The sequence below is a fragment of the Botrytis fragariae genome (assembly GCF_013461495.1).
Source record: "Botrytis fragariae strain BVB16 chromosome Unknown tig00000223, whole genome shotgun sequence".
Taxonomy (NCBI): Eukaryota; Fungi; Ascomycota; class Leotiomycetes; order Helotiales; family Sclerotiniaceae; genus Botrytis; species Botrytis fragariae.
Window position 1 is genome coordinate 356,036 of NW_023501001.1, and position 22,191 is coordinate 378,226.

At 41.8% G+C, this 22,191-nt stretch overlaps 7 protein-coding genes across 7 annotated transcripts; 4 read left to right on the forward strand and 3 right to left on the reverse strand.

The window, feature by feature from the left end:
• Positions 1–249: 249 nt before the first annotated feature.
• On the forward strand, positions 250–478 carry Bfra_010845 (uncharacterized protein; the record flags this gene model as incomplete). Its single annotated transcript, XM_037341177.1, has 2 exons — positions 250–360; positions 401–478. The coding sequence occupies 2 exons, from the start codon at positions 250–252 to the stop codon at positions 476–478; spliced, it is 189 nt and encodes a 62-aa protein (XP_037188596.1).
• A 2,986-nt stretch (positions 479–3,464) lies between these two features.
• Bfra_010846ia (uncharacterized protein) lies at positions 3,465–6,380 on the forward strand (the record flags this gene model as incomplete). Its single annotated transcript, XM_037341178.1, has 5 exons — positions 3,465–3,719; positions 3,887–4,137; positions 4,271–5,092; positions 5,142–6,017; positions 6,131–6,380. 5 exons carry the CDS (start codon positions 3,465–3,467, stop codon positions 6,378–6,380), a joined length of 2,454 nt encoding a protein of 817 aa, XP_037188597.1.
• A 179-nt stretch (positions 6,381–6,559) lies between these two features.
• Positions 6,560–7,483, forward strand: Bfra_010847 (putative major facilitator superfamily transporter protein; the record flags this gene model as incomplete). Its single annotated transcript, XM_037341179.1, has 2 exons — positions 6,560–6,590; positions 6,708–7,483. 2 exons carry the CDS (start codon positions 6,560–6,562, stop codon positions 7,481–7,483), a joined length of 807 nt encoding a protein of 268 aa, XP_037188598.1.
• Positions 7,484–12,259: 4,776 nt separating this feature from the next.
• On the reverse strand, positions 12,260–12,770 carry Bfra_010848 (uncharacterized protein; the record flags this gene model as incomplete). Its single annotated transcript, XM_037341180.1, has 2 exons — positions 12,260–12,512; positions 12,607–12,770. 2 exons carry the CDS (start codon positions 12,768–12,770, stop codon positions 12,260–12,262), a joined length of 417 nt encoding a protein of 138 aa, XP_037188599.1.
• Positions 12,771–14,027: 1,257 nt separating this feature from the next.
• Bfra_010849 (putative glc8 protein) lies at positions 14,028–14,980 on the forward strand (the record flags this gene model as incomplete). The annotated part of the gene is made up of 2 exons (XM_037341181.1): positions 14,028–14,103; positions 14,250–14,980. 2 exons carry the CDS (start codon positions 14,028–14,030, stop codon positions 14,978–14,980), a joined length of 807 nt encoding a protein of 268 aa, XP_037188600.1.
• Positions 14,981–16,229: 1,249 nt separating this feature from the next.
• Bfra_010850 (putative dna-directed rna polymerase iii subunit rpc2 protein) lies at positions 16,230–20,125 on the reverse strand (the record flags this gene model as incomplete). Its single annotated transcript, XM_037341182.1, has 6 exons — positions 16,230–19,059; positions 19,110–19,505; positions 19,559–19,713; positions 19,763–19,831; positions 19,883–20,008; positions 20,060–20,125. The coding sequence occupies 6 exons, from the start codon at positions 20,123–20,125 to the stop codon at positions 16,230–16,232; spliced, it is 3,642 nt and encodes a 1,213-aa protein (XP_037188601.1).
• Positions 20,126–20,901: 776 nt separating this feature from the next.
• On the reverse strand, positions 20,902–21,202 carry Bfra_010851 (uncharacterized protein; the record flags this gene model as incomplete). The annotated part of the gene is made up of 2 exons (XM_037341183.1): positions 20,902–20,966; positions 21,016–21,202. The coding sequence occupies 2 exons, from the start codon at positions 21,200–21,202 to the stop codon at positions 20,902–20,904; spliced, it is 252 nt and encodes an 83-aa protein (XP_037188602.1).
• Between the last annotated feature and the right edge of the window lie 989 nt (positions 21,203–22,191).

The window sequence follows — 22,191 nt, forward strand, 5'->3', positions numbered from 1 at the left end:
TGGACACAAAGGTAGTTCAGAACAGAGTCTCTACTCACCGCGCTCATTCAATCATCTTGATACTGTACCGAAGAGTCTAAGAGAACTCTATTTTATTTCTATGGCAAAATAGCATCTTCTTCTCCTTGGCAATGAAAACCAGGCTGCCTTGCAAACACGGTAAAAGTTTATTACCACTCTAAAGATTGCTTGGGCACAGTGAAATGAATACTTTGGAGGAGAAAGGGATTGGTATGTATCTTGGCGGCAATGCTCGCGAATTTCTGTGGTGGACTTTCACAGAGGAGTGAAGAGTTATTTTCGTTGCGAAAGTGGTTTCACGATAGCTCGATGGCCGTGCCATTTTACCTTGGTTGTCACGTGATTTTCTAGAGGAGGGGTTAGTTTTGGCCAAATCAAGATAAGATCCACTTTAGCTAAAGCTTGGAGAACTATGCAGAACATACCTTCTTTGGACAAGTTTGATGACATCGCATAGTTTCTTCATTTGTAATTCTTCGCTGGCGCCTTGGACTTTGGTGGTGTTTGCCGATTCGTTGCGCCTAGAGCGTTTGACGAGCGGTGGTGTGGTCTAGCTTAACCGAGCTTAGCTCATGAGCTACCGCTAAGACGGATAGCTCCGAAACGTGGGATTTAATTTAGCTTGGGGCTAAAATTCCGAGGTAGGCTCGCCGTGGACGAAGAGAACCAGTGCACCAAAAGTTTACACATTCAAATTCTTTATCAAATCAATCTGTCAATATTCTCGATCATGAGCTGCTCAAATATTGATAAGCTTATGATCCGTAATTCGGCTTTACCTCACTACATCTGTTATAATTCTATGTATTGTTATTCAATTTCAAAATGATACTATCTCCAAGAGTATCCATTTCAACGAGTTTGGTGTAGCATTCTTCGTTCACAATGAAATAAGCAAATTCGGGACCAATAGTTTGAATTCTCTTAAAGAAGTGCGTAGAAATTAGTTGAGGGTGCTCATTTCTGTGAGAGAATTTGCTAAGAATACAAATTCGATGATAGAATATGTAATGTCCTCTCGAAGACTTAGCTTGGCCTTGGAAGTTGAGAGGTTAATTCCCAATTTGGAAAAAGTCGAGAGGACTTAGAGTTTTTTGAACCCTTTGAGATGGGGGACCTGGAGACCTTGATGGCCGTGCTCTGAGGGCGAAGCCGCACTATTCCCATTGCGCTAACGCCAAAATATGATCCATCTAGACACGAAATGGAGGACGGCAGTTACTTGGCGAGGCTTTGGTACTTTACAACACAATGCTCATCAACACGCATTTGAAGAGATTTTTGACTTTCTCTTGGAAATTTGAATGATAGAGGATATGCAATGAAATTGCAACGTTAAGTGACTTCTTTGGATATCTCCAAGCTTTTCAAGTCTATCGTGATTCTTCAAATTTTTTAAAAGTACGTCTTTCCAATTTAGGATGTGTTCGAATTAACCCTCCTAAGAGCAGTGTGACTATGCAAGTTGAGGTTAGTGGCTCTTGGTAGGAGCGTTTGACGAGATGCTCATAGTTCGTGAGTACCGAGGAATATGCCGCAGGGGCGTGCAACAAGTATTAGCTTCAAATGTAATCATCAAAACACAACGGGATGAACTCCTGTTGATCTGCTGAAACCTCGTCTTCCTCGTGTACATCCTTATCTGTCCGTATTCACATATTTGCGAAACGAAAATCATTTCTCCATCTCTTTTATACTTTCGCTATTGAGGACTTGGAAACTCATCCCGTGACGTTGAAACGAGAATATGGGGGTATATGACATTCGAAATATGAAATTTGTTTCTTAGACAATTAGGATTCGAACCCAAGGTATCTGATACGGGTGTGAAGCATGGGTTATTTCCGTTGGGGTGAGGGGCTGGTGGTGGAGTGAGTATGTAGAAGGAGACTTCAGAGCCGATATGGAGACGTGGAGATTCAAGGGTTGGGATCTGCTGGGTAAATTTCCTACATGTCTGGTAAAAACATCAGGCAATAATTTCACTTATTGAATGCCCAGAAATTTGAAGCGATGTTACCGGATTTATTTAGGTAAATCAGTCATGATTAGGGAGATCGTAGGAATACACATACTCTGTTTGAGTGTGACCTAGGAAACGACTTTTGGGGATTTCCAGAATTCCCTCCTCCTCAGCAATTTTCTTTTTTCTTCTTCTCTTCTCTCCATTCTCCCTTCATATCTTTTTACTTCCTCCGTTTGTTTTTTTTCCCCTTCTCATTGCCTTTCTTTACCGTGTGATTTATCTGTTGCGGATTCGAACACATAGAGGTGGATGTACGTATGTACGTATATATATATTCACTTTCAATGCATTACGTCGATTCGACAATCTATTTGACAAGTGATACTTCATCCTTTTTCCCTCCCAGTAACACCTGGTTCGTATGGAATTCTGCACTCGCTATATGGGCGTAGAATGAGTCAATATAATCATGGCACTACACATCTTCGGTCAATCTAGAAATCCAATACCATCATGATGTTAGCATGTCAGACCTTAAATATAGATAGATCGTACATAATTAAACATTACAATAACCTTGAAGTTACCATAAAATTTTAAATTCCCCGATTTCCAGACAAGTGATATGATACATACGAGTAAAACCCAAGAGATAATTAACTTCATATCACCTTTTCCCATCATTCTTCCCGAAGACATTCATCTCACAGCATATTCTATGTCTGCCAAGATAAGAAGCCAACCATCCTATCCATAATCATACAAGTCCAATCGGGGGAAAAAAGCGTAAGCCACAACTACAGATCCATACCACCCGATATCGGCAAGCCATCCAAATTCCTTCCATCTCGCTTGACCACGCCCAACCCCTTAGTAATGTAAGCTCAACTTCCGAGTCCCAACGCCACGATTAGGAATGAATGTCAGGAACTCAATAGCCCCTTGGGTAAATAAAATAATTGCCGAAAACCCTACATTCTTCATCATCTTCAATAAACGTAAGACCCCTGCCTTCTTATTTTTTATTTTCTGATCTCTCTCTGTCGAAAGTAAGATATCCACCCAGCCACTTTCCCCGTCTACTCTCTAGGATATTTCCACCTGATGCGGCGAAAACTTGAAAAACGTGATTACTATCTTATTTTTGATATCCAGGAGCGGCAGAATAGGATTTGAAAAATCGGCATGATGGTTGAGCAATTAATGATTGAGGATTCTTGTGATGCATTGGGAGATTTGCATTTGGATACAACTGGATATATAGATATACATAGCTATAGATAACTCTGATGCTTAAGAAGATTTTCATCATCAGCAGCAGCAGCAGCATCACTATCATCTCTTCTTCTTAATCATTCTCTATTTTTTATATCCCATAGTTTAGCACACATACATACCTAGAAATCTTACTACAGATGACATAACCACCCATCCGCATCTCCATCCAACCCGTTCCCCAGCAACGCTCCACGCCACAATGACCAAAAAGCCCTACCCTGTGCTCGCGCCCCGCGGCCAAATCCCCATCACCCATCTCCCACACCTCACACCATCACTTGCCCCACGAATCTCGCTCACTCAACGTATCTTAACACCACTCATTGTGTGCGCAACATTGGTTATTCTGCTGCTGTGTGTTGTGACGGGTATTGTGTTAACGGTTAAGATTTTTGGGGACGGGCATGCGCTTGCGCTTGTGTTGAGAGTTGGGACGGGGTTCGTAGTTGTTGGGGTGAGTTATGTTTTCTTGATGTGTTTCTTCCCCCCACCGAGAGAATTTTGTTTTGAGGACTCGATTGTATTTTAGCGAGAGAAGGATGAATGAAAACGAGAGTGAAAATGGAACAGAAGAATAAAAAGAAAACACATTACAGTATAACAACAACTAACACATTCCAGTCCTCACTCACCCTCATCTATCTCCTCCTTCATTTTTCCGCCAGTATCAAAAACCATCCCATCGGCTTCGTGCGTCCTCCAGAGTTGAAACTGCACGCGTATAGCTTTATAGCTGCGCGCGTTACGCTTGTTTCGTGGATGTTATCGATCATCGTATCGAGCGTCGTCGTATCGAAATCGAAAGTGTGTGTTTCCGGAACGACGGATTGCAAGGTGCAGATTGGAGGGTTGGTTTTGAGCTGTGTTGGGTTGTGAGTTTGTGTTCTTTCTTTTTTCTATGTATGATATGGTGTATGGTATGGTGTGATTGACATCATGAACCGTCATAATATACAGGAGGGAGGAAAATTGCTGTTGGGTCAAGCTAACATTTCACAACTACAGCGTAGCAACAGGAACCATCCTCACCGCCCTCGAAGCCTGTCAATACCCCTTCCAGCTCCCTACGCGCACCAATATTCTTCAAGACGGAGAAATAAACTGCCGAGTTTCTTCTTTCGGCGACGATCTCGTGGATAGTAATCTTACCTCGCTCAATCCCTCAGCTGCCAATATTTTACAGTCATGTTTGGCGAGTGCATCAGCAAGTGCTGATTCCATACCATCACTTCCTGACGATTATCTGTTTATGGGAAATGAGAGGGAAGAGTGGGAGAAAAATTATTCGCTTGCTTTAGCGAAGGAGAGAATTACTAGAGAGACGAACATCAAAAGGAAACCTGTGCCTACTGAACTAGCAATAGCAGAGGGACTTCCAAAATCTGAGTCCCAGGTTAGTGTGAATTCTATGCCGGGGGAGTTTCCGGAAGAAAGAGAAAGGATTGTGCCGTTAAGACCGAGATATACACCTATTTCTGAACGTGTCTCTACGCCTTCATCTACGCTTGTATTATCGCAAGATAAAGATGAAGAGAAGGAAAAGAGCAAAGGCTGGGGAATCGGCTGGTCATATCTCACAAGAGATACGAGCACAAACATTAGTACTGTAACGGATTCAAACGATAACGAGAAGTGCGTAACCCAATCCGATTCAGCGATATCGTTGGGCGTCCCATCCAATCCCAGTACCACGTGCGGCACTTGCGCGCATCCAGCGTCGAAATCTTCCGGAAACTTTATATCACAGAGAATAGGAAGACAAAGAAACGTAACACCGAGTAGTAATATAATCGACGCTTCAATGCGATCTCCATTATCCACCATGCGGTATATATTTACTCTTCTCAGAAAACCAGGCATACTAACAAGTGCTCAGAACTGCCGAGTCTCCAGAAATAGCCATCAAGCCCGATGTGGCTTTAGTTCCAACCAGAGTTTCTTCACCACTGGATCGAATATCTCCCCGAAAACCTCTTATTACTCAACCGTTACCAATTGCAATCCTAAACGAAATGATGATAAGAAGACCATTAGTTCCTGCTCCTTCCAGAATGCCAGAAGGATTCACGAAAGGATATACACAAACACCTCATGCGCCTATCACCCCCCTCAAAAGAAAACCTGTAGAAAGCGACAAAATTCTCAAACACCCGCCCAAATCGTGGAAAGATGCTCTTCCCGTACGAGGTGGGAGTTTCGAAATCGAACGAAAACCACTCGCTTCACGCCAAGGAATGACTACCCATCCATCCAAAAATCCCGTCGTAAAATCTGCATCAAAACAAAAGTCTGCAGAACCTAGACCATCTTTAAAATCATGGAAAGATTCTCTACCCAACCGAGGCGGAAGTTTTGAACCGCAAAGATCTACAGCGAACATTCGAGATGTATTTCCCAACATCGCACGAGGGCCTCTTGATCGAAATCAAAATCATAATCACAATATCAAGCCCGTATCCCCATCCACGACCACTAAAGCCACACCTCTCACCCCCAAAAAGAAGACCGGGAGCCAAATCCCCTCTCAGACACCCCACAAATCACCCAACACCGCCATCGTGATCAAGAAACGCAGCACAGAAATCCAAGTCCCGGGCGCATTTATCGAGTATTCGAAACCCGGAACCACAAAAAAACGACCCACCAGTCGAGAGATGAAAATTCCCGGGGCGTTTATCGAAAGTGTTCCTTCGACCCCTGAATTCGAAAAAATCAAGAAGAGGAAACTATTGTTCAGAAAAAGCCACAGGGAGTGAGACCGTTGAAATTGCGGCCGAAAGGAAAAGTTCTCGAGAAAGAAAAAGAGAAGATAAAAGAGAGAGAGAAAGCGAAAGAGAAAGTAAAACTCAAACCGAAAGAACCTAGAAATGCGAAGCAAGCAAACATAGCCCCCGAAGTTGACGAACCAGAAACTCTCTACAAACCTGCACCTCTCGGGCCGCGCCCCTTCAAGCGAAGATTATTTGGGAGAGCGAATGCTGGAATTTCGAAGAATGAGAGTGAAGTAGAGACTGCACAATTATGGAGAGGGATAGAGTGGGCGCGGGTGGAACCGTTGAGGAAGTTGAGTTTGGGGGAGGTGTCGAGTGGGATGGGGAATTTGTGGGATGATTAATTAATTTATTATGTTAAACCTATTTTTACAGCTTTGATGAATGGATAGGTATTGGGGATGGATAGATAGATGATATGATATAGTTTAATATAGGAGATATAATGTGAAGTAATTCGGTGAGGTAGAAAAGATAGATAGATAGGTACCTTGTGTAATTTCTAATCAAGCGAGGTGCAAAAATGGATTTGAGATATTGGAATAAAACAATACGTGAGAGATCCTCTCAACAAAGTATTCACTTAAAAATTCAAACACTTACAACACAATTGCTCAATTATCTCAGATACTGTTTCATCTAACTAAACCATATGTAAATCAACCACACAGAAACATCCCACCGACAAACACGCAGCTTAAGTACTCCATTCCCACACCTCCTAATACAATGGAGGAAATCCATGCTTCTCAGCCTGCAACTGCGCTGTCAACGCCACAGCCGAATTAAAACCACTATCAATCGCAGCCGGGGTAGCCTTATATACAATCCAGCCATGATCATTGAAATTGCACTATCAATTGCTGGAGCTGCTTTACTCACTACCATCAACCTACATTCTTCTACAGCAAGAATTGCCCGTTATCAACTTGTGTACGGCATTAGAATTGGGTTTGGATTTGGTCAACTAAGTTATATCGTTCAAACCCTATTACCGGAAAAAGATGTTCCCATCGGTGTGACATTTATAACAATTGTCCAAAATCTCAGTGCCTCAATCTTCGTGGCAGTAGCACAAAGCATTTTCCAAGGGGAGATGCACAAGCGTCTTGAACCGCTTCTGCAACAGTCTTCCAACCCGTCTTCTATCTTGCTGTCTGCCTTACTCAAAATCCTGTCATCATTGCCACCAGAAACTGAAGAGACAGCAAAGACCGCCATTAGTGATTCCATAATCCGGGCATTTTGTGTATCGCTGGCGTTAAGTTGTGTATCTGTTGTTGGCGCTTTTGCTATCAAGTGGGTTCCTATGCAAGACCCTGCCAAGCAAGACCTTGTTAAGCAAGATAAATCGTCCCCTGAAGAGACCACGCAGAATAGAAGAGAAGGTGTAAAAGAAAATGAAAAGCAAGGTAAAAAGCAAGATGGGAATATCACTGCAGCTTAGCGTCAGGCAATAGTCGCATCATGAACTATTGCAAGTTTATCGCGTAGTGTGATCCGAGGTTGATTTGACGGCTGGAGGAATTGACCGGTACAGAAGACTAACTTCCTCAGAATTTCTTGTTTCAGTCTTTCTCTCATTTCCTTTCCTTTCCTCTTGAGATTGGAATCATTCATTTTACCGTAATCAAAAAAGACCTTTGAAACTCATTTGGCTCGCTCGAGTACGACTCTGTGATCTGTATCTTAGAAGGATCTAGATTTACACTTCAACTTGATAATATTAAAACCCATCTATTTAATCTTAATACTATGAAACAAATTTGTGATATAAACTCGAAATTGAGAAGCTGCTTGGGATCGAAAAAGAGACGTGTTTTCCATCGCATCCATCATCATTCGTATCCTTCAAATGAAATGGAAAGCGCTCATTTTCATTTATTATTGAAGACATTGTTAGGATTTCCTTTCTTCTATCCTCATTTCAATGACCAGTGATACTATCGATTCCCAGAACTTCTCAAAAACTTTCATCAGGAAGCCAACAATTCATCATTGGCTATAGCAATCGACGGTGTGGATCTATGTGGAGGAGAGGTAAAAGGTTCGAAATAGAATTCGAAGCTTCCCTTTCGTCACTTCAAAATAAACACTAAACCGACCACAAAAGCATCAAATTCCAAAGCAAGTTCGAGGCTGTAACAACTAGGACTAGGAATTTAGATTAAGTACTAATTCGCGTTGAACCGCTGATTGATTCCTATCAACTCGAAACTCAGCAACAATCAGTCAATTCGAAATACTATAATCTTCCGCGTCTTTAATATCATAAATCTTGAAGAATATTCCTTTATAAATCATCTACCCTATGATGGTAGGGGGTACAAAGACAATCAACTCATAGCGAAACCTCCTTTTCTGCCATCCGAGATTTATCATCTAACTTCTTCTGCGATACTATACTACCTAGGTACCTGCAATCAGTCACCAAAGTCATCTCCCTTAAGAAAGAAAAGCAGCTCATAGATATTCATTCCGAAACAATTTTTTGGTTAATTACATGAACTTACAATCCAAAGTAAAATTCCGAACCTAATAAGTTGTTATCCATAGACGTCGACGAGGAAAATGACGACGACGATGATAAATCAACTGAGAAGTCAAACCTCAAACCTCAAATTTTCAATTCTCAAAATACCACACCAACACCAATAGCGGTCTGGAAAAAGGTCCATTCTCTGACCCCATTGAAGTAAAGAGTGAAACATTAGATCCGAAAGTTGCAACGGAAGATATTTCTTCCAAGAAATCTACGCATCATTTCAAATGAAAAGCAGCATGAATCCTCTCTTCAATCCAATTGTTATAAGAGAGTATATGTATATATAAAGAGTAAGAAAATGTAAAGCAAAAAGAAAAAAACAGTCGTTCAGCTCAATGCCCTATCTGGAAGCGAACTTACTATATCTCATCAATACCCAGCACTGAGATCAATACGATACAGTATAAACTTTCCCACCAATCTCATACTCCAAAACCCAACCTCAAAGATCCATATCCATAATCAAGATAATAAATACTAGATTATCACTCCCGTCAATCCAATATACCTAAACTCGGCATACCAAATACAACTTCCACACCTTCCACAACTTCCATCTACACTACATCCAGAAGAAAAAAGAGATACTTCAAATCAACCCTCTAAACACTCAAGAAGACCACTATAATCAATTCTCTATATAATCAAACACATTCCTGTCCGACTAATTTTCAAGACACAACCACATGCTAAAACTAGGGTTTCAGGTACCAGAAAGTGTAAAACGGGTAAGCAAGTCAATATCAAGACCAGCATCCCCATCACCCACTCCCCCTCATTATCAAAAGAGAAAATTCACCTCGAAACGTCCCGACCACAAACCCTCCCCAAACAATCTCGCGCCCCCAACCTCAAGAGCAAGAAATTTCCATCCGATTATAGATATCCAAAACGAAGACTTGCATTATAATGACTCGATAATCGTGTAAAGACTACCCATGGAATGAAGAGATGATGTATCTTTTGATGAATAGGTAGAAAAATGATAGCTAGTGTGCATGTAGAACAGTGAATCCTTTCAGCATATCTTATGATTGGCCCTAGGAGCATCATACACACACACACACACACACACGCACATATACACACACAAATATCACATCTACACATCCCTCAACGCACCCCCCCTCGTCGCAAAATCAACACACCAATTCACCAACCCCCAAAACTCCACAATAACCCCATCAACATCTATTAAATCCCCCCAAATCCTATTCCTCAGCATCCCGTACTCCTCACCAAAACACCAAAACACCAAAGCAGAAATAAAACAAACCAAATCAAATCAAATCAAATATCTACCTATCTACCTACCTACCTACCTACAATACTCTACCCAGATGACGTTAGCTATATCCCCAATAGTTCAACACCACAAACATCGATTTTCAAAATATCACCATTAGATATTCGCCAGGTACGGGAATGAATGCATACGGAATCTTTTTATTCATCATATTATTATTATTATTACCAATTCCAATTCCAATCCCATTTCCATTTTCGCAATGATCCAACTCCCCGATCCACCCATCTCAATTTTATCAATCTGAAAATTCTTCGACCCGAGGACATAGACTAGTACTCGGTGGCTGTGCATCACCAATTCCATTCAAAGAAATCGAAATGCGATAGTTTCCTCGATGGGTTAAAGAGATGAGCCAGAATTAAGTAAGATTACATAACCCACGATCACATTCATGCCCGAGTATCTCCCAATCTCCCAATCTCTTGTTCGCCCCTTTCAAAAGCCTCATTCGAAGCGATCAAGGAGAGTCGAGAAGAAAAGTGGGGTGAGGGCATGAAACGTATGATTGGTCTCTTGAACCTCCGTTTGGCTACCCTTCTTTTCGGTGCATGAGAGAGATAGAGCGTGTTGGAATCAAGAAAGCCACTAATGAAATGTGTTGTACATCTCCTCCCATTGTACACGAGGTACCTAACGAACCAGATAAATAGATTACTCATAAACAAAAGAATCCGTGTGCACTTCATAGCCGGTGTAGCAAGAGGAATGACTCTGCACTTTCTTCCCACTTAGAGCTTACCATGATATCCAAATTAAAATCGAACAGATAGATTTAATCCCAGCTTTCCTTACTGATGATCTCAATGGCGTACTGGCCTCAAGCAAGTACTGCGAGTGTGGAAACAAACTATTAGATAAACTCATTGGAGTTATCCGGATGTATTGCTCTGAAATCCGAGTATTGTTTGTATCGAAACAGCGAAAGAGGGGAATTCTATACATCATTGCTGACATTTTTGTCATTAACGGGCACAACAGAAAAACATATCCAACCCAGGAACAAACTTCACAAGCCTTTCAAAAAAGAGGCTGCGAACCTAGTCCTAATTCTTAGGAATCCAAGTTCCTCAGAGCAGAGTCAATCGAAGGAATTAGGCCAAAAGGCCAGATGCATCAAGATATTTCAGAAGTCGTAAACCCCCAAAAGACGATAAAGACCAAGCTTCACCATCACTCCATAACCTAGCCCGAGTTATCGTCATCCAATATTAGAGGTCTCAGAGGATGTAAATGTAAAGAAAAATAAGAAGTCTCAAAGTTAACCATCACTCAAAGCTACCTTAATCCAATTCCTTGCCTCAGAAGCGGCAAAGTCGAAGAAAAAAGAAACTATCCGAGAGTTACTGTTACCCCTAGCTATCTTAATTCGCGCTCATATCTCATATCCGTAAAACAAATCAAAAAAAGAACAAAAAAGCTCAAGAGTTACCACTACTCCAGAGTCCAGACTCAGAACTATCTTCACCCGACCTCACATCTCAAAACCATAAATACACCAAAAGAAAACCCCCAAAGCTCACCATCACACCCAGCTATTTTCATCCAATTTCACAGCCTCACAGAAAAGCTACCTAGACATCCTAAACCGAATCATCAATGCGGCCACTATACTAGAAACTGACAATACCACATACAGGATTCAATCCCTAAGCCCCATGATTTAAATACCTATTCGGACAATACCTAAACATCCCATCCAAGTCTAAACATCATGTGCCATCGCCCGGAACTTCCGGTCAGAAATTCAAATCATATAAAGTGACGTCAAACAGTACCTCAAGAATGTAGAGTAATGTGATATAAAGAATGAAAGGAATCATAATGATAAATCGGGTGGTAGGAATAGTATTTAGACTCTCGAATCTAGAAGCATCAAAAAGTAATGTCATTTCCACGTGCTGCCCGTGCTTAATACATCTAGCATATTGATTGGTGTTAGCAATCTTGTACTTGTTAGAAATGGAATGGAAGGAAGAAAGAGGAAATCGAGTGGCAGGAATAGAGATGGATACTAGGGACTTTACCCATTATGACAGAACAGACAATTGAATACTTATTTCTCCCTTGATTATTCTGCCTCCACGGCAGTGGCCCTCGGAGAGCCAGCGGAGCGTCATTTGAGTATTATCATTAGGTATATATATACATATATATATGAGCATTCGAGTGTTGAATAAAGGGTTGAAGAAAAGATACGTATGAATGAATGACTTGCACGATGTATGAAATCTGATTAGAGCCTTACTAAGAGAAGAAAGGTCATGTGAAGAATCACACCAAGTGCACGGACTGATACTGAAACTGAAGGGACACTGCCTCGAGACTACGAAAGTAGACTTTGCTATATCATATCTAGAGGAGAATATGTTTCAGATATTTTGAAACTCGATGATATGATATCTTATTGGTCCAAGAACGAGAGTACGAATTCCGATACAAAAATAAAGAAAAGTGTATTTGTTGCATATTTTAGAAAGTTGAGGAACCCTCTTATGGATGAATGTCTCGATATGATGTAATGGTGAGTACAAAGCACAGACAGAGCACAGGTCAGCAGCACCCAAGATTCCTTTACTTACTTGGGATTCAAAATTACCCCGCTCCCGTTTTGCCCAAACTTGACTTGTATAGGTAGGAATTGGCTCTACTTTGATGTGAGATGCGTGAGATGCGTGAGATATCTGAGATACATCGGAAGGACTACCGGTATACCTACCTACTACGACGGACTACTCGATCCACATCTTCCACATCTTCCACATCTTCTCTGTTTTCTGCCCTCTCTCCATAAGAGTAGTCTCTTTTGGGAACTCGACTCCATGCATGATGCACGAGAAAGAAATCCCAAGAAAAATGATCTGCTGTAAGATGACGTTTCATGATTAGGAAATCATCGTACCATGGAGAGTAAGAATAAAACAATTGGGCTGCCGCGATTTCCTTGTGAAATATTTGGAGCTAGCTATTTAGCGCTAGTAGGTAGGTAGGTCATGAATGGATGAATGATATTAATGAATGATATTGGTATGGGAGATGGAAAGTTGAAACAAAGAAACGAATGAATGAGTGAATAGATGAATGAGTAGATAGATGAGTAGATAGAAGAGTAGATAGATGAATGAGTAGATAGATGAGTAGATAGAAGAGTAGATAGATGAATATAACTATTAACCACCTACTTCTGTGTTACTGGTACTTGACTGTGTCCCATGCTACAATCAAGCGATCTATGGCAACTATATTGAGAGTAGATACCTACCTAGATGAGCTCATGGTGAAATCTACAGAGATACCTATTCCGTAAACACCTCAGTATATAATTCGAGATGGAGTATATAAAACAACAACGACGACAACAACTCCGTACAGTAGTACAACTAGTAGTAACTCTAAGCTTTGATTAACTTCACAGTCACACTCATACTGCTACCCGATCATGTCCAACCATCCACCACTTGATCCATATGCATAACATCGTCTTCCTCCAGCGTGAAGAGTCTTTCACATTTCTCTACTAACCAACACAGGTAAACTCATATTCACGTTCACATTTTTCATTCACTCTACCCCTCCATTTCACAGGCCAAACATAATACTCAGCTGCTCTTGATTTCATTTTACGAAGTCACACGAACATTTGTTGGTTTTGGCGAGAATCAATTTGTGTTTATCAATACGACGTAGACGAAGATAGCTAAGGTACTTTGGGGAATCTACTAGGTACTCGAGTATATCTAAAGCTGGCTTGATCACTTTATTTTCTAATTTCTTCCATCTTCCATCTTCCATCTTCCGTCTTCTACACCTCCAACTACATCTCCATCTCCATCTCCATCTACCGCCGCAGCTTTCTTTACATTATTCCAGAAGCCCAACCAACCCTTATGAGATAGCTCGCGTTCATTAGGTACCGAACCAACCCCAACTCGGAAAACTCTCACCCCGACCCCTTGAATAAAAGAAAGTGGGTGGCAAGGCAAGTTCCATCACCATTACCGGTCGGGACAAGAAACCACAACAAATAAATCAAGTTAAAATCCCAATCGAATCCATTCTTTTCCATCGCAATCCAATTTCCACCATCGCAACCACATACACATCCTTTTTATCGATATATTACAAAAAACGCTTATAATCATGGCTGCTACTATGTCTTCTTCAGAAGCACAGGTTCTTCACAGTCCTCCCAGTCCTACCGTAAAACGCCCTAAAGGTATGTTCTTGATTTATTTCCCAAAAAATGCCGTGTGCGTGCGGATTTTACCCCGCTATTCCACGATCTTTTTCAATTCGGTTCGAGAAAAGAATCAAACACGAGAAGGAGAAGATGAGAAAAATCAACTAACATCCAAACCACAGGCATTCTCAAAAACTCCTTCCACCGCTCTCCTCCCTTCCAAGCCCCCATAACCACCTCCGCCCCTCCCATCACCTCACCCAAACACGTCGCCGTCCCCAGCACCCCCCCCACCTCGGCCATCTCCGACCACGACGTCACACTCCAAAACACACTCCAAAACGCCGGACACCGTCGCTCCTCTTCCGCCAGCCGTCCGATCCGTCGTGCTTCCTCCGGATCCACATACAACAACCATGACGATTCGAATAACATGCGTCTGCAATGGGACGAAGCGAATCTGTATCTAACCGAGCAGGAAAAGAGCTCCACGATGAAGATCAACGAGCCGAAAACACCGTATGCGAAACACTACGATCCGGCTGAGGATGCGGATGAGATCCGCACGATTGATGCGGGGGAGATTGTGGTGGATGAGCTGGACAAGGTGCAGGGGGGACACAAGCGGAATCAGCAACGGGATGAGGAAATCCCGGGATTGAGTTTGGGGGAACCGGAAGAGGCGGTTCCGGAGAGGGAAGTGGAGATGGGAGAGGGAGAGGAGAAGAAGGTTCACGTGGCGGGGAATGGCAGAGATGCGGATGCGGAAATGGGGGGCATGACGGAGGAGGAGAGGGAGAAACATGAGAAGTTTGAGGCGATGAGGAGGAAACATTATGATATGGCGAATGTGGCGGGGCTTTTGGGTCATCCGGAGGAGGTGGATGGGGAGGAGGATGAGGAGATGAGATGAGATGTGCTGAGATGTGATGCAAATATATGGATTTATGAAAATGGGCTGATGGATGACTGATTGATTGATACAAGACACGAACATGAATTCACGAGAATGGAGAGATGGATGGATGGAAGCACGCACGATACGAATTTTACGGTTATGGACATGGATATGATTAATGGCATTTTTGGGGGGAGGAGAGGAGAAAAGGGAGACTAACCTTTACCTTTACCTTTTTCGCGCGGGCCGGGCGTCATTTTGCAGGTCTTTATTTACCTAGGTAGTTTATACAAATGCAATTTTACATACGAGATACTTGGATTGTCTGTATTTTGGCGTATTGTGCTGTGTTGTATTGTACGAAACTGATTGTGTGTTTGTATTGTGATTTCCTGGGTTAGTGTAGGTGAGTGAGTGAGTGAGTGAGTGTGTGTGTGTGTGTGTGTGTGTGTGTGTGTGTGTGTGTGTGTGTGTGTGTGTGAGAGAGAGAGAGAGAGATAACATGAAGATAACCAAAAAGAAAGAACAGGCAGCAAGAGAGTTATCACTGATGATTATATCTACATACATATCTACATACATATCTACATACCCATATTAGATACCCATACCCAGTAGAAATTCAATTCAATCTACTGATTTATTAACATGTCGCGAGTATATACATAGTAAATCGTACATCATACATGGTACGTGGTCAATACAATTTCAAGAATATCATATTATACAATATAACAAATAGGGGTTTGTAAACTGTAAACTGTAAAATTGCAAGGGCAACGATACATACATAGGTAAGCAGACCAAGTATCTATCATATATCTAAATAGAGTGAGAAGGGGGAGGAGAGAGAATAATCTTACAATGATTCTACCCTATGCTATGCTGTCTTCACTATTCATGTCGGTTTCCATGAATTCTGTTTTTGCAGGAATAGCATTACCATCCAAACACTGAATGAATGGAAGAAGTGATGCTTTGTGAAGAAGCACGACGATATCGAATGGGTGGGATCGAGAGCAGATATATCTTTGAGTCCATATGTAACATTATGTAATTTACATCAATATCAATATGTTTGATCAAACTCTATGGTATTTTACAAATCAACTACCTAATTATGCGCCATTGCTATGCATTTAGAAAGACCTTCGCTTAAATCCCCTACGCCCATGCCCCTCGTGATATCAAATTTTATTCTTTCCCCCTCCCTTCCTTTCCATTTCAGCAAGCTCATCATGAACTCCATCTAATCACCTCCTACTCATCCTCTCACATGACCCGAATGAGGAAACTCATCCTCTAGCTTCAATCTCACCAAGACATTCATGCTCAGCATCTCCTGCACCAACAACTTCGCTGCATATGGCATCGTCATTGTGCTCACCCCCTTAGAACTCTTACACGTCTGACACCAACCCGAGTATCCCATCAATCCACAAGTTTCGCAAATATCCACCTGATGAGCATCACTACTCAACATAAGTCTCTCGAGTAATAATTGACTTGCACCATAGGCAATGAGACAATCTCTCTCCATCTCACCCAAACGAAGACCTCCATCTCTCGATCTACCTTCTGTAGGTTGACGAGTGAGAATGGCACGAGGACCGCGAGATCGAGAATGCATTTTATCTTGAACCATGTGCTTAAGTTTTTGATAGTAGATTGGACCGAAGAAGACGTAGGCTGGTAGTGATTCTCCCGTAATACCACTTGTGACGAAATCCTTACCCGAGTAACTAAATCCATTGTCGATCAAAATTTGTCCCATGACGTCAACATTGCTACCTCCAAAACAAGTACCATATTCGAGAGTGCCATTAATGACACCAGCTTTTCCAGAGAGCAATTCCAACATTTTACCAACCGTCATACGAGATGGGAAACCGTGAGGGTTCATGATAATATCGGGAGTAACTCCTGAATCCGCAAATGGCATATCTTCTTGATTAACAATGATACCAACAACACCTTTTTGACCATGGCGAGATGAGAATTTATCTCCCAACTCAGGTCGTCTAGTTTGACGAGTTTGAACTTTAAGGACTCCGCTTTCATTCTCTGTTTGAGAGAGCATGACCTTGTCAATGTAAGCATGATCGTGTAGTTTGTAACCCATTGGTGCAGGTTTCATATCGTTAAGGTTGAAATCATTGCCCATTCCAGTTGAGTTTGGATTTGAAGGAGATTCCTTATTTAGATAAACCTCGCCAGCATTGATTCTCTCACCAACCAACGCGATTCCGTCAGATCCCAATATCCTGTGTTTTGCAATAGGTTTGCCATTTTCGCCAATAACTCTATCTGCAATACGATCTTGAGATCGATTAGGATACTTTTTCAATTGTGTTGAATATTTACGGAACACCTGACAACGTCCAAATCCACGATCACAAGAGGCTTTATTAAGAACTAGTGCATCCTCAATATCGTAACCCGAGAAGGACATGACAGCGACTGTGGCATTTTGACCAGCTGGAAGTTTGTCGTATTTGATTAACTCTATCGTACGAGTCTTGACCATAGGTTGTTGTGGATAGACCATAAGATAAAGTAAAGTATCAATACGAGAAAATTGATTGTATGCAATGGCACCGATAGCTTGCTTACCCATAGCACATTGATATGTGTTTCTGGGAGATTGGTTGTGATGCGGGTAAGGAATAAGTCCTGCGACCGCTCCTAGCACAGTGAAAGGTTCGATTTCAAGATGTGTAGTCGCTTCGTTGATATAATTTTCTCTGATGGCAATATTAGAATCGTTCTCCTCATTACAATCAACGTATTCGAGAAGTCCTTTGTATAAAAAATCGTCGAAATCCATTGTTCCTTTTCTAAGCTCTTCAAGATGACGTTTCGTAACCTTAGGCTTTTGGTTCTCCACAATAATCAGAGGTCTACAAATTCGACCTTCATCTGTAGCAATATGAACAGATGTGCTGTGATGGTTGATAAAAATGCTGATATACTCCGAAATACGGCCCATACGTCGAAATTTTCTGAATGAGTTGAGAAATTTCTTGGGTTGCCGAGTGAGTGCAAGAGGTGTTCCATTAACGAAAATAACGTAAGCTCCCTTCTCGTAGATTTCTTTGCCACTCATAGAAACGATGTCCTCTGCACCAAGAACGAAAGTTAGTTTTTTGACAGGCTCTTCATCATCATAAGTAGTGATGTGAGTCATGAGTGCCAAATTCTTAACCAGTCCGCAAGCTTCTCCTTCAGGAGTATCGGATGTACAAAGCATGCCAAACTGAGAAGGTTGTAAAGCTCTGGGTCCACTGACTTTCCTAGTCTTCTCAAACTGACTGCTGATTCTTGTCATCATTCCAAGAGCACTGATGTAACTGAGTCTACTAAGGACGTGCGTAACACCGGCCCGTTCCATCTTGAATCTTTTCAAACTCCAGTTTCCTGTCGAAATAGCGCGGTTCATACCAATAGTGATATAGTTGCCGTGTGACTGCATGTGATTGTATGCATCAAACTCCATACCCCTGTTAGGTTTCTTCAGAACTTTATCAATGTTCATCTTCAGATCAGTGTTGAACTTCTTGAACAAATCTTCGAAAAGTAAGGAAAGAAGTTGTCCAGCAAGTTCCAAACGCTTATTACCAACGTAATCTCGGTCATCAACGAGCGTTGGGTTGACCATGGCCATGAGGACTCGGCGAACCATAAAACAAATGTAGAGTGCTTTTGGGCGGAAGTCTAGACCAACAACCGGAACGTGTGTGATTATAATATTTGCGAGTGCTTCAAGAGCATCATTAACATAACTGCGGCTCCGAGGTCCCCCTCCCGGTGCTCGGGCTCGGCTACCCATTTTGACACGAGATCCTATATATTCAAGAGCTTGATGTTGAGTATGGACACCAAGTTTGGTGGCTTCTTCAAAATTTACTGAAAACTCATCTTGATATCTCTCATCAGATCCAGCGACTAGAAGTAATAATTCATGATCTGATTGGATCCCCATGGCTTTCAGTACAATCACAATCGGTAAAGCTTCTGTCAAAATATTGTGCTGAAGAGAGATTCGCTCCTTTTTAAGCATTACATAACTTTTTGACTTGCGCTCATGTGTAGAACTGTTCAAAAGTTAGTGATATGAGAGGACAGTTGGAAAATATGCTCTGACCTAGTAACGGAAGCAGAAACGATTCCTTTCTTGGGGTCTGCTTCGATAATAACTCTGTTCTTGCTGAGTTGTTCTTGAACGAGAATGACTTTCTCTGTACCATTAACAACGAAATATCCTCCAGGATCCAAAGCACACTCGTTCATGTGAGCCATCTGGCGATCATTCTTTCCAGCCAGCCGACATTTTGAACTCTTCAACATAATAGGCATTCTGCCAATTGCGATATTCTTCCTAGCTACTATAGTCCGCCCTCGCATATATTTAATGTCGACTCTAATTGGCGCAGCATATGTCATGTCACGAAGACGGCATTCATTAGGTGTAATTTCATTTTGCGGTTTGCGATCATCATAGTCCATTCGTTCCGGCTCGCCAACACGAATATCGGTATATCTGCCAATTGTCAGCGGGTTACACGCATATTTTCGGAAAACATTCCAACTGACTCTAACCAAAATTTTGGGTCGACCTCGCTGGTGACTCTTTTGTTTGCCTTGACGATGTCTTTGATTTCATGCTCGACGAAATAGTTGAAGGAATCGATATGCTGTTTAACAAGACCTTTGACTTTTAGAAAAGCCGGTACAAGATTCCATTTATCCTGAAGCGCATTAGAGAATACTCCAGCAATCCGTCAACTCTTTCCCTACCTTTGCAGTACTGATCGGATCTGTCAAGCTTTTTCCATCGTAGAATGGTTCGAGTAAAGCAGCAAAGCCCTAGCATGATCGTCAATGAAAAATTCAGAATCGCATGGGAAGAATCTGTACATCATCATCTCTCTTAAGCGCAGGCTCCACGACAGCAGGAGCTTGTCTAGTTTTCGTCGCCCTCTTGCGCTTGGTATTCTCGGGTTCTACTGAGGGTCCATCGACTTCTGGCGCAGATTCTTGAGCCTAGACTTAAAGTAAGCTGTCTGCCATGATAATACGATTGAATTTGCTTACCTTCTTCGCAGAGCTTTCCTCAGCTGGAGCTTCTACTGGCCCAGCAGTCTTCTTCTTGGGAGGCATCTTGAATTGATGCTGGACATGTGTACTAGCAAGATTTCGTCGGCGGATTTAAAAGATTCAAAAATTAATTTATTGGGTTGGTCACCATGAGAATCGGTCAAAGTTTATTTTAGGCCGAATACCCCGCGAGAATCAGCCAATTGCACGATAAGGCTGAGATATGAACCATGCAAGGCTACCGGAACCTTATCAGCCTATCAGATTATACGTGGGAGAAAAAAGAGGCCAAAATTGATCACCGCAATCATAAATCTTATAGTAAATCAACGGTAAATAAATTTATGAGGATTAACGGTATTAGATAGATCCTTGAATAGCCTTCAGTTATAATACTATTGGAGCTCTCAATCTTCTGGATTGAATTACAACGATTGGGTTGTTGAAAGGTTTCGCCAGTGGTCAATTCCGGTCTGTTTTTCTCCTACGAATAGTCAGGCTACGAGATAGTTAAAATGATCAGATAGTTACACACTATATGATCTGTATTTGGCTTCCTTGATAATACATATCACTTGTTGTTACTGAAGTTGAGACGATCAAGTGGTTGTATAGAGTCCATTGTAATAGAATATCTGATCTGAATTTACCCTTCTTCGCACTATTGCATACTGTTATTACTGCATCTGCAAGGCACGACTACAATAGTTCTACGACTCTATCTTTTCTTGCATGCAACGTTCTACATATGCTGAGATGCTGCTCGGCATCAACAAATGTTCCTCTTCCAAGATTCTAAATTTGGAACACATGCCTCACCGCTAGATCTGGTCTTTTTGCTACTTTTTGCTACTTTTGCTCTCTATCATTTGCACGCCACAGGACACAACCCCACTCTCAGTCACTTGTAATATTGTGTTGCGATGAGTTGAATAAGAAGATTTTTGACTCACAGCGCAATTGCAAAAGGAATGTTGATGATTTAGAATGAGTTCCTGGAATGTGCTTTAGAGGAGCCTGCTGGTGTTTCAAGGCTCCGAGGAGACTAACGTCATTACAAGCTGCAGTTGACGTTCGGTATGATTCGAGGATTTCGACTTGCATGCAGAAGATCGTGACCAAAATTGATTGGAGACGCATTAGGTAGCTTTGGTACTCCACACATCAAGACTTTTGCCACTGATTGAGTGGATGGTGGAAAAAGAGAAGGACTTAAAGAGGATAATAGTGATTGTTCCTGCGAAGAATTGTGGATTTAGAGTTCTACGGATCCTGAAGATGCATACCTAAGTGCTCAAGACTCAAGTACATGATGGATTAACAGTCGATCTAGATGAGATCATTAAACAGCGACAGAAAGATGGTACCAATTTGTATGTGTGCATTGGGTTTGTGCTTCGAAATTGAAAAGAGGCTGGAGAGGCTCATAGATCGAGCTTTTTGATAGGTTGATTGTGCAAGTAGACCTCCCGATTACGAAGACTGGGGGGAGGGCTGTAAATGTTTCATCAACGCCCCCGCCTCAAAGTGGTATCGAAAGTATTTGAGATTAGGGATCATGGCGCCCCGTGATTACCTTGATATTTCCTCATTTTGCTCATTGCACGAGAATGCGATATATCGTATTCACATTCACGTCTCATCAATCTTTTTCAAGAGCTCACCGTTACCGTTGGGAAATAAAGTAGAGGAGGTTGGGCAAAAAGGTGCTTGAGTGCCTGCCAACATACAGAAGTTGCTGCACGTTACTGAAAGTTTAAACCCCCTGATTGATTGGTCAAAATAGCAAGCTATTACCCCTCGAATGAATCGAATCAGGGTCCATCTTAGTATTAATGCGGGAAGATGGTGAGAAGGAAACGAAAAAGGGGAAAAACTCAAATGGAATGTATAGTTATATACATGTGTATATATAAACACTTTTCTGAAGCTAAATCATATATATATATATATATATATATATAATCATTAACACAAGCAGATCAAGCTGGATACAATCCAATTTTGCCCACTCGATTGTTTCTTATCGAGGTTATCAAGTGGATGTGCGTACACTCTATCGTCGAGACTGTGTACTGATCAAAACTCGGTTGGATGCTGGCATGAATTGAAGGGAGCTTGACACTTTA